General features: G+C 41.0%; 1 protein-coding gene across 3 annotated transcripts in view; it reads left to right on the top strand.

Annotated features, from left to right (window-relative positions):
• Positions 1–16,404, top strand: part of FAT3 (FAT atypical cadherin 3) — a 2,670,157-nt gene that overhangs the window by 1,571,540 nt on the left and 1,082,213 nt on the right. For all 3 annotated transcript variants that reach the window (XM_044072199.1, XM_044072198.1, XM_044072200.1), the window contains exon 7: positions 10,674–10,813. In XM_044072199.1, the coding sequence (XP_043928134.1) occupies positions 10,674–10,813 (140 nt within the window). The remainder of the gene's footprint in view (positions 1–10,673; positions 10,814–16,404) is intronic.

The raw sequence follows: 16,404 nt of genomic DNA, 5'->3' as shown, positions 1-16,404 counted from the left end.
GTGCAGTCTGCCAAGCAACACGTTGTCCTGAGATGTGCAGCCTGCCAAGCAACACATTGTCCTGAGATGTGCAGCCTGCCAAGCAACACATTGTCCTGAGATGTGCAGCCTGCCAAGCAACACACTGTCATGAGATGTGCAGTCTGCCAAGCAACAAGTTGTCCTGAGATGTACAGTCTGCCAAGCAACACGTTGTCCTGAGATGTGCAGCCTGCCAAGCAACGCTTTGTCCTGAGATGTGCAGCCTGCCAAGCAACACATTGTCCTGAGATGTGCAGCCTGCCAAGCAACACATTGTCCTGAGATGTGCAGCCTGCCAAGCAACACATTGTCCTGAGATGTGCAGCCTGCTAAGCAACACATTGTCCTGAGATGTGCAGTCTGCCACGCAACAGATTGTCCTGAGATGTGCAGTCTGCCAAGCAACACATTGTCCTGAGATGTGCAGCCTGCCAAGCAACACGTTGTCCTGAGACGTGCAGCCTGCCAAGCAACACATTGTCCTGAGATGTGCAGCCTGCCATGCAACACATTGTCCTGAGATGTGTTGTCTGCCAAGCAACAGATTGTGCTGAGATGTGCAGTCTGCCAAGCAACACATTGTCCTGAGATGTGCAGTCTGCCAAGCAACACATTGTCCTGAGATGTGCAGTCTGTCAAGCAGCACATTGTCCTGAGATGTGCAGTCTGCCAAGCAACACATTGTCCTGAGATGTGCAGTCTGCCAAGCAACACATTGTCCTGAGATGTGCAGTCTGCCAAGCAACACATTGTCCTGAGTTGTGCAGCCTGCCAAGCAACACATTGTCCTGAGATGTGCAGTCTAAGCAACACATTGTCCTGAGATGTGCAGTCTGCCAAGCAACACATTGTCCTGAGATGTGCAGTCTGCCAAGCAACACATTGTCCTGAGATGTGCAGTCTGCCAAGCAACACATTGTCCTGAGATGTGCAGTCTGCCAAACAACAGATTGTCCTGAGATGTGCAGTCTGCCAAACAACAGATTGTCCTGAGATGTGCAGTCTGCCAAGCAACACATTGTACTGGAGCAGAAATTTCATTCATGCATAGAAGCATTCATATGTCACTGCATGGAATTGCAGGCTTTGGTATAACAGTGTGGTGGCTAGGGCCACTGGGGAAGGGGAATTAGGGGTTCAAAAATCCTCAGACCTGCATTGATGAAGCCATGTGCTGGCTCTCACCATTGCCATCTGCTGAACAGCCCAAATAGAACAGATAAAATTACTGAGTGAATTTTCAGAGGGAAGCTAATAGCCCACAGGGATCACTAAAATAAAAAGATGAAGAAACTGGCATACATTGGTGTTATACTGCAATTTGTGAAGGCTGAATGCATGCTTAAGTTCCAATGTCATTTAGAGAGTACCTTCAGTAGATGTCTTGCATGAATGCATATTGAATCTCTTGTAGGAGGGGTACAGTAAACAGGGGAAAATTTGAGATGTCAGTAACTAGCCTGACTTGTCTAATTATCCTGAAAGTAAGTGATTGTTTAATCTGAGAAGTTTATTTCAATGTCATTCTGTGATATATAGGTGAGAAAAATATTTTGAAGATATTTGAGCCCCTGATATTTACCCTTGAAAAAAGAAAAGTATAAATCATCCATCAATCCACAACCCCTTTTCCCATTTTTGCACATAAGGTTGGGGTATCACTTCACCACTGACAATCCTCTACATCCAAGTTTTACACCACCAAGTGGCTAGTCCCGCCACAGTACTTCTTCCACACTACACACACACACACACACACCTATGGCCAGTTTAGAGTGTCCAATCCACCTGCTTCATGTCTTTAGAATGTGGTAGGAAACCGGAGCCCCAGAGGAACCCAATGAGAACACAGGGAGGAAATGCAGACTGTGCACAAGAGGCACCCCAATCAAGAGTCAAACCAGAAAACTTCTTGCTGTGATGTGACAGTACTATCCACTGTGCCATCATTGTTGCTTATAAACCAAAGGGAGTTTGGCTTATTGATTTGATATGCAACTCCTACTGAAAACCATTTAAATTGCTGATTAGATGCTGAGACGTTGTTGAGGGCAGGGCAGTGTGAATCAGTGATGGCATGTAACAAGGCTGTTGTAAGGCAGTGCAAATCAGAGACGAGACGTAGAGGATGTTGTAAACAATGCATCTTATTGGTTAGCTCTGAAACAGTTGTCATCGTAGGTAAGATGAGTCAGTGATTAGCCTGTGAAGTGGCAGTTGAAAGCAGCGGGATTTAATGATTATAGATTAATGAAAATGTGCATCTTTAGTGCGACAAAATGGGGCTGTCAGAATCTGTAGAATACGATGATCACAATACCACCAAGCTATTGAAGATACCATGAGGAGCCCTCTTTCAACAGAACTTGTTGAAAGTGATTTATGTCAGTGAGACAGCTATTAAATTACAAGAGTCAATTGTAAGCAGTGTACGACAGTGATAAAATACGAAGGAGCTACAACTCAGGGTTAATTGCACAGGGGTTGTTTAGTGTGGTATGGCTTAGTGATCAGATACTAATAGGATGTTGAAATTAATATGAACCATTGCTTAGATTTGCTATTCAGACCATGTTTACTAAACAAAAAAGGAAATGACAGAATTTAACATAGTTGAACATGCATTTGCTATGAAATGCAGTATTAAATTACAGATTGTGGATGTACGTGTGTCCTTTTGTGCATCTGGTTTCATGTAAAAGTGCTAACAAAAGCAGAGCAAACAATTGCTTGGATTTATAGTGATTGTGAATGAAATATGAGCTACTACTACTTAAATAGCAAAAACCGTTAAAGGTTCTGTGAGCCTGGGGTCAGAGAGGAGGGAGAGAGAGGCAAAATTCTGCCTCATCGTGCATAATGTGGTTAGGATATTGTGTGGTTGTACAATCCTTGCTTGCAGGAGCTTAACTCACTTTGCAGTGGTAGTGTCACTCTGACATAATATCCATACTTCATAAACAAGTGTGCTGAGGCATTTAAACTTGCATTGGGTTAATATACTGAAACCATGTTTATGTATGTATTAAGCCTAATTTTGTTTGTGATTTTGGGTCTTGTTTGTCAGTTGTGGCCAAAAAGGTTCCTTGGATCAGCCCACTTAGGCAGTTATCAAATAAATAAATATCATTAAAATCATTAATTATTTAGATATAATTTGGCACTAAATATCATTAAAGTCATTAATTATTTTGATATAAAGTGGCACTTAAATGTATTGTTAGCTGGTAGCCACCTCTTATGTAGAGTGAGTCAATGGTTGAATAAATCAGGACATTCCTAAGTAATTATAGCAAATAGCTAGGTAAAAGGGGACTAACTGGTTCTCTGATTGCATGTAAAGTTAAGGTATTTGATGCAAACCATTGCTTTTTAAAAGCAGTGCAAAAGTTAGTGATCAGACATAAAGGGACTTAGGATGTTTATGGGTTCATAGGTTGGTACTAGGCTATCAACCCTAGGGCCTATACAAGCCTAGCCATAACAATTCCCTGGCTATTTCTTCCCACACTATTTACTTCCCTGGACCCCTGTCTAGCAGGGCGACTGACGTGATCCCCGGGGTGAATTTCCTTTCTCACATCCAATCGTCAAGGTTCCTTTTGAAGAGGACCAAAGAGGCACTCTGCTTGACATGTATGGGCAATCTATTCCAGAGTCTGGGGAGTCTCTGGGTCAGCAACCTATCCCTCCAGCATGTTTTGTTTATTGTGATGACAAGGTTTAGATCCCTGGAGCATGTGGCTCTGAGGGATTGGGATTTCTTTAAGTGTAGCATGTCCAACAGCTCTGGGTTTGACATGGCCTTGTATGTTAAGCAAAGATCACCTCTGAGTAGACGATATGCGACAGAGTATAGCTGGAGTTTTTCAAGGTGGTCAGCGTAGGGCATCCGCTTTAGGCCTCTGATTCTTTTAGTGAGGTATTTCTGTGGCCTTTCCAGTTGTTGTAGATGTCTTGAGAGGTACATACCAAACAGGGCATTGTATTCTATAATGGGTCTAATGAGGGATGAGTACAGTGGGACAATGACCTCCTTTTTTCTGGATGAAAAGCCCTTAGTGATGAGGTGTGCCACATAGAAGGATTTTCTGACTGTTGTGGCGATGTGGTTATCGAAGGTGAGACCACTGTCCACCTGTGTCCCTAAGTCTCTTATCAAACTTTCGGTGTTTAGTGTACTGCCACCTATATGGTAATTCACGGATACATGTTTTTTCCCAAAGGGGATAACTATACATTTCTTGGCATTGAGCTTGAGCCCATGGCTCTGGCACCAAGCATCTGTTTCTGTAAGGCCCTTTTGTAGAGTATCCACATCATTTGGGGATTCAATAATGGCTCCCAGTTTGCAGTCATCTGCAAACTTTGTTATCCAGAGTCCCTTAGTGCTGGCCTGTACTTCAGAGAAGTAGATGCCAAACAAGAGCGGTCCCAGGACTGAACCCTGAGGTACTCCACTTGTCACTTGTCTGGAGCTGGATTTGGAGTCGGCTACTTTTACAGTGTGGGTTCTATCAGTAAGCCAGTTAGCAACCCATTGGGTGACATAGGGATTAATGCCCAGCTTAGTAAGTTTATCTATGATTCTAGAGTGGGGGATGGTGTCAAAGGCCTTGGCAAGGTCTAGACAGGCTGTGTGGACCACCTCACCCTTGTCCATGGCTCTGGAGACTGATTCGAAGAAGTCAATCAAGTTCAGGAGACAAGATCGGCCCTTCACGAACCCAAACTGGGTGGGGTTCAGTGTTTGAAGGTTGCCAATGTCTTTGTTTATAAGTTCCATGATAATACGCTCCATGGCCTTGCAGATAAGGCTTGTCAGACTGATGGGATGGTAGTTTCCGGGATCCAAGGTGGATCCCCCCTGGTGGAGTGGGATAGCTGTAGCTGTGCGCCACTCAGTGGGCACGAAACCTGAGGTGAGGCTATGATTAAACATGACACTTAGGTGAGGTGCCAGTTCATATTGTAGTTCATATTAGTAATGGTTAAATGGAAAATGGGTGTTGACAGTCTGGTGAGTCATTGATGGACTTACTCTGCTAACTGAATGACCGATGCATTTGCTCTTCTACACTAATAGTTACAGTCGGCAGAATAATAACGAAAGAAACAGCACATTTCATAAAGCAGCAGTACATGTAGGTCTCAGGTTGCTGAGAGTCACCCTGGAATATCCTCCTTTGGATTTTTATCCCTGGAATAATAATTTGGTCTTTATCATGGCTTAACTACAAAGTGGTTTGCCACTGTTGCATGGTCACTGTAATGTAGTCAGTCAGTGTAGGGTGTATCTTATACATTTTAAGCACTCTTTTATCCATGAATGTGGGATACTGTCAAATTCTTTTTTGTAGTCAGTCCATGCCATACTTAGATTCTTCCCCTTTTTACTGTTCTCCACTATGACTTTATTTAACAACAAATGATCCTTTGTTCCATATGACTTTCTTTTATTGCCCTTTTGTTCTATTGCCATAATTGAGTTTTCTTTTAAATGACTGTAAACTCTGTCAGCATCACTTCCAGTGTATAGATCATATGTCATCGGAAGGCAAGTTATTGGTCAGTAATTTTTAGGTTAGTTTGCAGGTTCACTCTTAAGTAGGAGCATTGTTTTCATGTTGTTAGCTAGGTTGGTGTCTGTTCATGGTGCACATGTAGACCGTTCTTACTAATGGCTAAATCTTCGTGCAAAGATGTTAATACTTTTAACCAGAAGTTAGGTACTACATCTGGGCTTAGGGTTTTCCAATTGGAGGCTTTTCTTAACTTTGTTTCAATCTCGCTGGCTATATTACTTCATCCCATTTCTTAACCTGTACCTTCAAACTTCTTATTCTTTCTTTTACTTCTTCTATCCATTTAGCATCTTTGTTATGTTTCACAGGATCTTCATAAATACTTCTCCAAAAATGTATCTATTTCTTCTTTTTTGGTGGTCTTTCAATTCCTTTTACCTTGTTTCCAAATTCTCTGTAAAACTTTTTTGGATCATCAATAAATTGCTTATTTTGTACTTTTCCTTTATATTTATCTATGTATCTTCTAAGTTGTTCTGCCTGTGCAGATATTTTTAGTTTATTATTTGCGATAGTGCATGATAGATCTTGATCTGTTATAATACTGCACATTGCTTTTATCACGTCTTTCTCAGTATTTTTGTTGATCTGTTCCCTCTTCTATACTCTTCTAATAGTGACACTTCTTGTTTTAATTGCTTTATAGTTTTCTCTATTTGATACTTCCATGATGGTATTCGATTTCTCCCATTCCCTTACTACCCTTTGTTCTTGTGGTAGAATTTTATCTGTTATTAATTTAGCTGCACAGTAATATATCCTGTTTACTTCTGTTATAGCGCATGGACAGTCCTAATTACCATGTTCATTTGTTTTATCAAACATCTGACTTTTGGGGTTTTATTGACCTTCTGCAGCCTCTTTTTTTCATTGATTTTAATATGTCTATCTATCTCTAATAAATCAATCAACTCTTCTCTTAGCTCATTTTCTTCTAAACTGAGGACACATTTTTTGATTTCCGTTTCCAGTGGGCATTCTATAGAAAGTTCTATAACATTTTCCTCTGGCACATTCTCTTCAATTTCATCTTGTGTCATCTGTTGCTCTGTCATACGGGAACTCACTGGATATCAGTCCTCAACATTGACTGCGTCAGAGTTGCCACAGTTTCCTGATCTTTCACTTGCTGTCCAGCTTCAAGTGAACTTTTATACTGGTTTCCTGTGGAAGGCTTCAAATTATCTTCATATGGCAACTGACCAGTTGCTTCCCATTCCACTGGTTTCTCCTTAATTTGGATATCCATTGCTCTATCCTGCTGTGGTGCTTTCTGAGTTAGATTTTCTACACTGAATCCTTCACTTTGCAGACACTTCATAACCTCAGTTTATATTTCTTTAACTGCCCCATTACTAATCTCCTTTTCTACTTTTCCTCTTTGTCTCCTTATTTTTGTATTGTAAAATGTTCCATGTCTCGATTCCTTTGCCTGTATTTCTCTTCAAATACCTCTGGTGCTATTCTTTTTGTATTGGTTAGTTTTTCTTTCTCCTTTACATAAATATTACACCATATTAAATCTCTTTTTCTTTCCCATGTCCATATTTCTTCTTCACATGTCTCCTGATCTTCCTGTTTCTCCTTACTTTGGGGGATTTGTTCCATCATGCTGTGATGTAATCTATGTTAGATCTTCTACACCAAATCCTTCACTTCGCTAGCATTCCATAACTTCAACTTCTATTTTTTTTAACTTCTACTTTTTTATCTTCTTTTCTACATTCCAACTTTGTGATATTTTTATTGTGAAATTTCCACATCTGGATGCCTTTGCCTGCATTTCTCTTCAAATATCTCTGGGGCTGCCTTTTTTGTATTGATTAATTTGGTTTTCAACTTTCTATTAATATTGCACCATATCAAATTCCTCTTTCTTTCCCATGTCTGTATTTCTTTTTCATACTTTTCAAAAACCTCTAGGTTTTGTTGTTTATATTTTTGCACTTCCTCAGATTCTTCTTTTTCCAAACAGATCAAATTTTCTTAGTGTATATAATGTTTTTCACAAATCTTCTGTATTAATGAACACACATTTTTATTTGAAGCTTCTGACAATTTTTCTTGTGGAAGTATTTCTCTTTCCTCTAATTTCTCTTTTAATCTTTGTATATATCTTGTGTCTGGAAATTCTGGGCTTTTGCATAACAGTAACAATATGGAATTTCTTTCTTATCCTCAGTAGTCCACTCTATTGTCTTTATGGCTTTTCTTTGGCCAGTCAGTTTTTGTGGACTACTACTTCCTTCTACAACAAGGGGGGCATCCTCCCCCTGGGCCTGGCCTGGCCCCATTGTAAGAATGTGTCCGTACTTTGAGGATTATACACTGTCATTTTTCCAATCCTGGCACCAGTGTGTCTAACAGGATTGGGTACTTTTCTATCCTGCGTCTTATGCACCCAGCTATCTTTTTTAATTTTTGACCTACTTCTGTCTATGATATATGCTATATAAAATGCAGTCTATATATCAGTGTTGTCTTGGTGAGATTTGGTGAGTTTTTGTGAAAAACAGGGTCCACTCCGTGAAGATACTCACCAATACTTGAGGATGAATTCAGTTTCAGCAATACTACTCCCCTTTGCTTGCTGACTTACCTCTCCATTCGGACCCCACCTTTGTAGCTAAAGAAGTGGAAGGTTTGCCCAGTCCCTTTGAATCAGAACTATGAAAGAAAAATATTCATTCTTAGCTGGGATTCAAACCCAGGACCTTCAGCATTCTGTGCTGGTGTCACTGTCACTGGATTAACAATAGCCTGCGAACATATAGGTGAAGAGTTTTCCCTTGAAACCCTTTTTCCTTTAGATAGGAAACCCCCTAGCATGGTGATTAAGGTCAAATTACAAACACACACACATACACACACACACACACACACACACACACACATACACACACTAGGAAGTACAGAAAAAAAAAGTCTTAGGCATATATGTAGAATCAGAGTTAGAAAGGAAAATATTAGCTCTCATTGGGTTTCAAAATCAAAACTTCAGAGAAGAAGCTCTTAAGGGAAAACTCAGGACCTATCTGTCCAGTGGTTCTTGTTAGTCCACTGCCAGTGGCACCACCAAGGGATGCTGAGAGCCTTCGGTATGAACCCCAAATGAGAGCTACTGTTTTCCTTTCATACTTCTAATTATAACTATATTGCTTTGTCTGCATATGTGGTATGTATGTATGTGATTTGACCTCAAACACCATGTTAGGAGTGTCTCACTTGAAAGGCAAATATATTTTAAAGGAAAACTTAGCATGTGTCTTTCCAAATGCTCTTGTTTGTCCAGCAGCAGTGATGCAACAAGGAAAGATGGAGGTCTTGGGTTTGAATCCCAAATGAGACAAAATATTTTTCTTTCATACTTCTGATTCTAAATATGCAGCAGTAAAAGGCTTTCTCTATTTATGTGTGAGTGCAAGATTGTGTATTTGTAATCTGGCCCAATCCCTTTGATACACTACACAATTTTTATACTACTTTTTGAATCACTTGGCTATGCTCAGATTCCCTGCAGCTGTCCCTTGGAAATGTAGATCTTATTTCCTATATTGTAAAAGTAATCTTAACCTAGCAGCTTGAGATAATTTGGTGAATTGCAAGGTGAAATCTAAGCAGCATCACAGAAAGCCGATGAATGCTATTAGGACATGCGTAAAATAAGGCAAAATGGGCATCACTGCTGTACATCTCACAGGGGTAAAGTAATAAGTAACAAATAGGTCTGCCTATGTGAGAAAATTGTCTTTGTTATTGTGTTCCACTTTGAGGCGGTGGTAAAATGCATTTTGTTTCTTTGTGCATTGTCTCCAGACTTAAAACAAGTCATGTAAAAAGAGTTCCTGAAGATGGGAAAAAAATTAAAAACTGAGAAGTGAAAGTTTTTGTTTACTCCTGTGGGAAAGATGTACACTTTTGTGCTACTTGCATCATGTTAATTGAAACGATTTAATAGAGAGCTCAGTTCATAGTTACTAGGCTTGCAGTCCATAGGACCATTGAGGAGCCTTGCCCAAATTCTCAGTTGACCCCAAGCACTTTCTGGGTAAATGACTTGCTCAAAGTCAAACATTAGTCAAATGAGGGCTGATGGAAACAAATACTGTACTACAGGAACTATAGCTGACAGACTTGACCCTCTGTGTCATGTGCCGTTAACAGATCTTATAACTTCTGAGCACAAAAAATCAGAATTCTAGCCTTCAAAAGTCATGGCAAAAAACTGGGAGGAGGACCATTTTTTAATTTCATTCAGTGATGCAGATTTACATATTACAAAATACATAGTGACAAGAAATCCTTGTAGATTTATTTTAATGATTAAAGTTAACTGTCTCCACCCTTACAGCTTTTCCACTGACACAGGAGCAGCCCTATGGGCCATACAGATAGCTTTAACTTTCAGATTATATAAATCTGTAGAAAGCGTAATTGCTTTTCATAGGATGTTAAAAGCTGAAAGAAAAGTGTTTAGGGGAGGGTCTTGAAATATCCCATTAGGTAGGTAGGTTTGAAGCAGGACTGAAGTCTTTTCTTAAATGGTTGGTTTGCACATTAACATTTTATGTTTACTAAGATGCAGTTTATTTCTCCACACAGTCTGCATTTGAAGACATAAAACTGTTTGACATGTTTTATTCATTAAACCAATGTCATTTCTATTCTTGGACCCGGTGTTTTGACATTTTTCGCTGCCTTAGTTCATATAAGCAGTGACATAAAAGACCTACTGCCTGACAAAACCATCTTTTAAGGTTTATAAATGATGACAAGGTCAAACATTTATCTATCATTGCTTCTTTTTAAAAAAGCAATACAGGGCTCTGCCTGTAAATTCAAACTGGTCTGAAATACTTTTGTTATCTTTTTATGTACGTTTAGACGTAATTTTTTTTTTTATGCAAGTTTCAGTTTTGAAGGTAAAATATTCTGTTAAAACACTACATTTGGAATTTTTTCTTGTTTAAAAGTTAGTTACTTGCAAATACTGAAGTGACAAAAGTTCTGGTATTAAATTTATTTGTTTGTGTTCTTTTATTCTCTGTTTTCCCATAATACTACCAGCTGGAAACTATGATAGCTCATTTGATGTTGAGAAAGCTGCTGGCACAATTGTCATTGCAAAGCCACTGGATGCTGAAGCAAGATCTATATATAACATGACAGTGGAGGCCACCGATGGGACAAACACTGCGGTCACTCAGGTATGTTTGGTTACTGCAAGCACTGATTAACCATGAGATACAAAAAATTATTTGACGTTGAAACTACTTTAGAGCAAATGATTAAGCCTAAGAGCTGGTAATGAGTTTCATCATGTAGCCCAGAGTTTGATGCCTTTAGTTGTCACTTTCATACTCTCAGGTAACCCAATACAGATACCCGGAAGGACATTACCGGTAAACCCCAATGGAATAGACAGGGAACGTTTCACTTCAGATTACTGAATCCTGTTGATTAGCCAGTGTTTTACCCCTTGAATTACATATGAATTGCATTTAATGCTTTTTGTTTCTCAGTTATCCTGTTGTGTGTAATACTGATGATAACGATTCAGAAGGCAAGCTCTCCCCTTGACAAATCCATACTATTCTATATTAAACAAGAGCAGGTCTGATACTTGAACTCAGCTGCAAAGCACAGTATTCCATTGTAAGTAGTTCCCAGCTTATTGTACATTTACTTCACCAAACACTTTGGAGCCATGCAGGAGCTTTGGCAGTACTACTGCATTGAGCCAGGTGGGAGCTTTGACAGTACTACGGCATGGAGCCAAGCAGGAGCTTTAGCAGTACTACTGCATGGAGCCATGTGGAATCTTTGGCAGTACTACTGCATGGAGCCATCTGGGAGCTTTGACAGTACTACTGCATGGAGCCATCTGGGAGCTTTGACAGTACTACTGCATGGAGCCATCTGGGAGCTTTGGCAGTACTACTGCATGGAGCCATCTGGGAGCTTTGGCAGTACTACTGCATGGAGCCAAGCAGGAGCTTTAGCAGTACTACTGCATGGAGCCATGTGGGATCTTTGGCAGTACTACTGCATGGAGCCATGTGGGATCTTTGGCAGTACTACAGCATGGAGCCATCTGGGAGCTTTGACAGTACTACTGCATGGAGCCATGTGGGAGCTTTGACAGTACTACTGCATGGAGCCATGTGGGAGCTTTGACAGTATTACTGCATGTAGCCCTGTGGGAGCTTTGCCAGTACTACTGCATGGAGCCATGCAAGAGCTTTGGCAGTACTACTGCATGAAGCCAGTGGGAGTTTTGGCAGTACTACTGTATGTAGCCCTGTGGGATCTTTGGCAGTACTACTGCACTGCATGTAGCCCTGTGGGATCTTTGGCAGTACTACTGCATGGAGCCAGGTGGGAGCTTTGACAGTACTATGTCATGAAGCCAATCAGGAGCTTTGACAGTACTACTGCATGTAGCCCTGTGGGATCTTTGGCAGTACTACTGCATGGGGCCATGTGGGAGCTTTGACAATACTACTGCATGGAGCCATGTGGGAGCTTTGACAGTACTACTGCATGGAGCCATGTGGGAGCTTTGACAGTACTACTGCATGGAGCCATGTGGGAGCTTTGACAGTACTACTGCATGGAGCCATGTGGGAGCTTTGACAGTACTACTGCATGGACCCATGTGGGAGCTTTGACAGCAGTACAGCATGGAACCATGCAGGAGCTTTGGCAGTACTACTGCACGGAGCTATGTGGGAGCATTGACAGTATTACTGCATGGAGCCATGTGGGAGCTTTGACAGTACTACTGCATGGAGCCATGTGGGAGCTTTGACAATACTACTGCATGGACCCATGTGGGAGCTTTGACAGCAGTACAGCATGGAACCATGTAGGAGCTTTGGCAGTACTACTGCATGAAGCCAGTGAGTGTTTTGGCAGTACTACTGCATGTAGCCCTGTGGAAGCTTTGGCGGCAGTACAGCATGGAACCATGCAGGAGCTTTGGCAGTACTACTGCATGGAGCCATGTGAGAGCTTTTACAGTACTACTGCATGAAGCCATGTGGGAGCTTTGGCAGTACTACTGCATGGATCCAGGTGGGAGCTTTGACAGTACTACGGCATGTAGCCAAGCAGGAACTTGGTAGTACTACTACATGAAGCCAGGTGGGAGCTTTGGCAATACTACTGCATGTAGCCCCGTGGGAGCTTTGGCAGAAGTACAGCATGGAACCATACAGGAGCTTTGGCAGTACTACTGCATGGAGCTTTGTGGGAGCTTTGGCATTACTACTGCATGGAGCCATGTGGGAGCTTTGCCAGTACTGCTGTATGGAGCCATGTGGGAACTTTGGCAGTACTACTGCATGTAGCCCTGTGGGAGCTTTAGCAGCAGTACTGCATGGAACCATGCAGGAGCTTTGGCTGTACTACTGCATGGAGATTTGTGGGAGCTTTGGCAGTACTACTGCATGGAGCCATACAGGAGCTTTGGCAGTACTACTGCATGGAGCCAGGTGGAAGCGTTGGCAGCAGTACTGCATGGAACCATGCAGGAGCTTTGGCAGTACTACTGCATGGAACCATGCAGGAGCTTTGGCAGTACTACTGCATGGAACCATGCAGGACCTTTGGCAGTACTACTGCATGGAGCCATGTGGGAGCTTTGCCAGTACTGCTGCATGGAGCCCTGTGGGTGCTTTGGTAGTACTGTTGTGTGGAGCCGTGTGGGAGCTTTGACAGTGCTACTGCATGGAGCCAAGCAGGAGCTTTGGCAGTACTACTGCATGGAGCCAGCCAGGAGCTTTGGAAGTACTACTGCATGGAGCCAGCCAGGAGCTTTGGCAGTACTACTGCATGGAGCCAGCCAGGAGCTTTGGCAGTACTACTGCATGGAACCATGCAGGAGCTTTAACAGTACTACTATGTGGAGCCCTGCAGGAGCTTTGGTGGTACTACTCATGAAGTTTTGCAGGAGATTTGGCAGTACTATTGCATGGAACCAAGCAGGAACTTTGGCAGTGCTGCTGCATGAAGCCATGCAGGAACTTTGGCAGTATTACTGCATGAAACCATGCAGGAGCTTTGGCAGTACTGCATGGAGCCATGCAGGAGCTTTGGCAGTACTGCATGGAGCCATGCAGGAGCTTTGGCAGTACTGCTTCATGAAGCCATGCAGGAGCTTTGGTAATAGTACTAGTGCTTCTACAAGAGTACAGCATCATACCTCTCAGCTTCTTAATGCTAGAAATCTGGACAAAGCCTGACATAATGTGGTGAAAGAGGCCCAAAAATAGGGGCACATTTTAAATATTGCTCTTATAAACTTACAATTTGCTAGAATAATGGGATTTATGTTAGAATGCGTTTTCTGAAGGATATGAAGTCTGAAACTCAAATGCATGTCATTATTTAGTGACTTTAGTCATTAGATCATCCCAGTGATTTGTCAAAAAATATATATATATTTTTATGAGGAACAGGCCAAAAATATGAGGCACAAATCTGGACATTCTGCAAAATCTGTGCAGCTGAGAGGTATGTACAGCATATTTCAGATGTGAGCTGCCTATTGAGACTTTAGAGTATTGCAAGTTTCTAAATGATGGTCAGTAACATACTTTTTTGAAACTAGACTACAGTCTAGCACCATACCCAGATATTTCCATCTGGTTACCACCTTGATAGATCCATAATGCCATAATATTGCTGTTTGTGATAAATAAGCTGCCTTCTGTACTCTGTTTACCAACAAGCATTTTTTCTTTAGTGTTATTGTACTTCCTACAAGCTATTTTGTGAAGTTATCAAAACCAGTTTACAGAGTTGTAGTCTAATCCCCGCACTAGTCAAATATTATATAGCAACTGAGTGATTAAATATGAATGAGTTTATGATAAAACATTTTATTAGTGTTACTAGGAATTACAGACATACTTTAAATTAAATAAGTAAAAGATGCAGGAGACTATTGAAGGTAGCTTTAATAATGGTGGAGGGTCCAACTCCTTGCACTAGTTTAAATGCCAGCTGTCAGTAAAAGAAAAGGACAACCCTATATAACCTTATAAAATAAAAAGGTTTTGCCTCAGATTCATAAAGATAATTCACAGTTGCAAATATGTCTTTTTCATGCTATGTTTTGACTTAGTCAATTCACACTACGTAGACTACGAAGGGATTTTTTTAAGTAAGATGCAGAGGAGCACATGACACACAGTGGTGTACAGTGTTTCCTGGTGTTAAAGACACTCCTAATCACAGTGTTGAACTGAAGGGTAACACAACATTGCAGGGCAGAGCTATTTAGTAACATAAGATTCTTATGGCATAGCTGTTGCCTTCCTGCATTGTACTGTTGTCATACCTAAATGTGATTCATAAAGCTTTAAGATTCATAATCCATTAGGCATGATACAAGAGCTAGGGTCATTATCATATTATGGCAATTAGGGGATTTGGCACAAGCTCCATACACTTGAAGGATCAATTTATTGTACAGTAGACATCAAAGTTTTATTTTCTGTCATCCCCACAAGGAGGGGTTGGACTGATTTCATCAAGCTATGGTCTGGGGCACAGATTTGAGTGACACTGAAATTATATTGATCCTCCAGTGTATGGAGTTTGTGCTAACTAACAACTTTGTATACTATGAAGGTGAATATTACAAGCAGCACAGAGGCGTGGCCATGGGGCAGCTTCAACTCCCATATTTGCCAACATGGTATTGTGGTTCTTTGAGACCTCCATGGTTTTAAGTTCACCTTTTTCTCCAATGATTGGAGTTTCTCTCAGGTACCTGGATGATGTATTTATTTTATGGAAGGGCAGTTCAGAGGAGTTGAAATCTTTTATGGACTTTTTAAACCTCTCCACTAACTTCTTAGAATTTACCCACCAATGGAACACATATTCTATTGATTTTCTCCACATCAAATTGTACAAACATTTTGAGGAACAAAGATACAAGTTCAACATTTTCAGGAAAAATACTTTTTCGAATGCATATTTGCATTTCGATAGTCAACACCCTGCATGGCAGAAAAAGAATTTGCTGAAAGGTCAGCTGATCAGGCTTAGTAGATTGGTTTCTGATGACACCAACTTCCAAGTTGAAGTTATCAAACTTTGTGAAGTGTTTAAAAGCAGAGGCTACCCACAGGGCATGTTGGATGATAGTGGTAGTTTTGTGATAGAGCATAGAAATTCTCGATATGGCTCCATTATATGACAACCTGGATCCACGATGGGTCAGAATAAATACAATGATAAAAGTCAAGATAATCCTTCACAGGTGTTGGTCCCGCAATACAGCAAAGACATCCATTCTTTAAAAAGTTCCATCAGAGCCCACTGGAGTACTGTTTTTTGATGTCTCAGGCTAACCATCTGGTTGGGGCAACAACCTAGATTTGTTTTTAAAAATAACAAAAATTTCAAAGCCATCCTAGAAACAGGTAGGAGTTATGACAATGTTTCTACCAAAGGTTGGGGCATGAAGTAGTGCGGAACCTGCAAACACTGTAGATTTATTTTTGAAGGAGTAGTTTTTCTGTGGAAGGTTTTCCTAGATTGATTACAGTCAAGGGCAGATTTGACTGCAATACTAAGGGTGTTGTATATATAGCCTTCTATTATGTCCAGCATATTATGTAGGAAAGACAATTGGACCTTTGCGGACAAGAATCTAACAGTACGTGTATGCATTTGGTAAAGCCAGCTCTTGTGATGCGCTTTACAAGCATTCTTTGGTGTGCAAGGATTTTAAGAAATTTGGCTTTACCATTTTAGAGAAGGTGGAATGCCCCGGAAAGAG

Source organism: Protopterus annectens, chromosome 5.part0 (assembly GCF_019279795.1).
Source record: "Protopterus annectens isolate FY-2018-M chromosome 5.part0, PAN1.0, whole genome shotgun sequence".
Lineage (NCBI taxonomy): Eukaryota > Metazoa > Chordata > Ceratodontiformes > Protopteridae > Protopterus > Protopterus annectens.
This window is presented reverse-complemented; position numbering and strand designations above follow the sequence as displayed.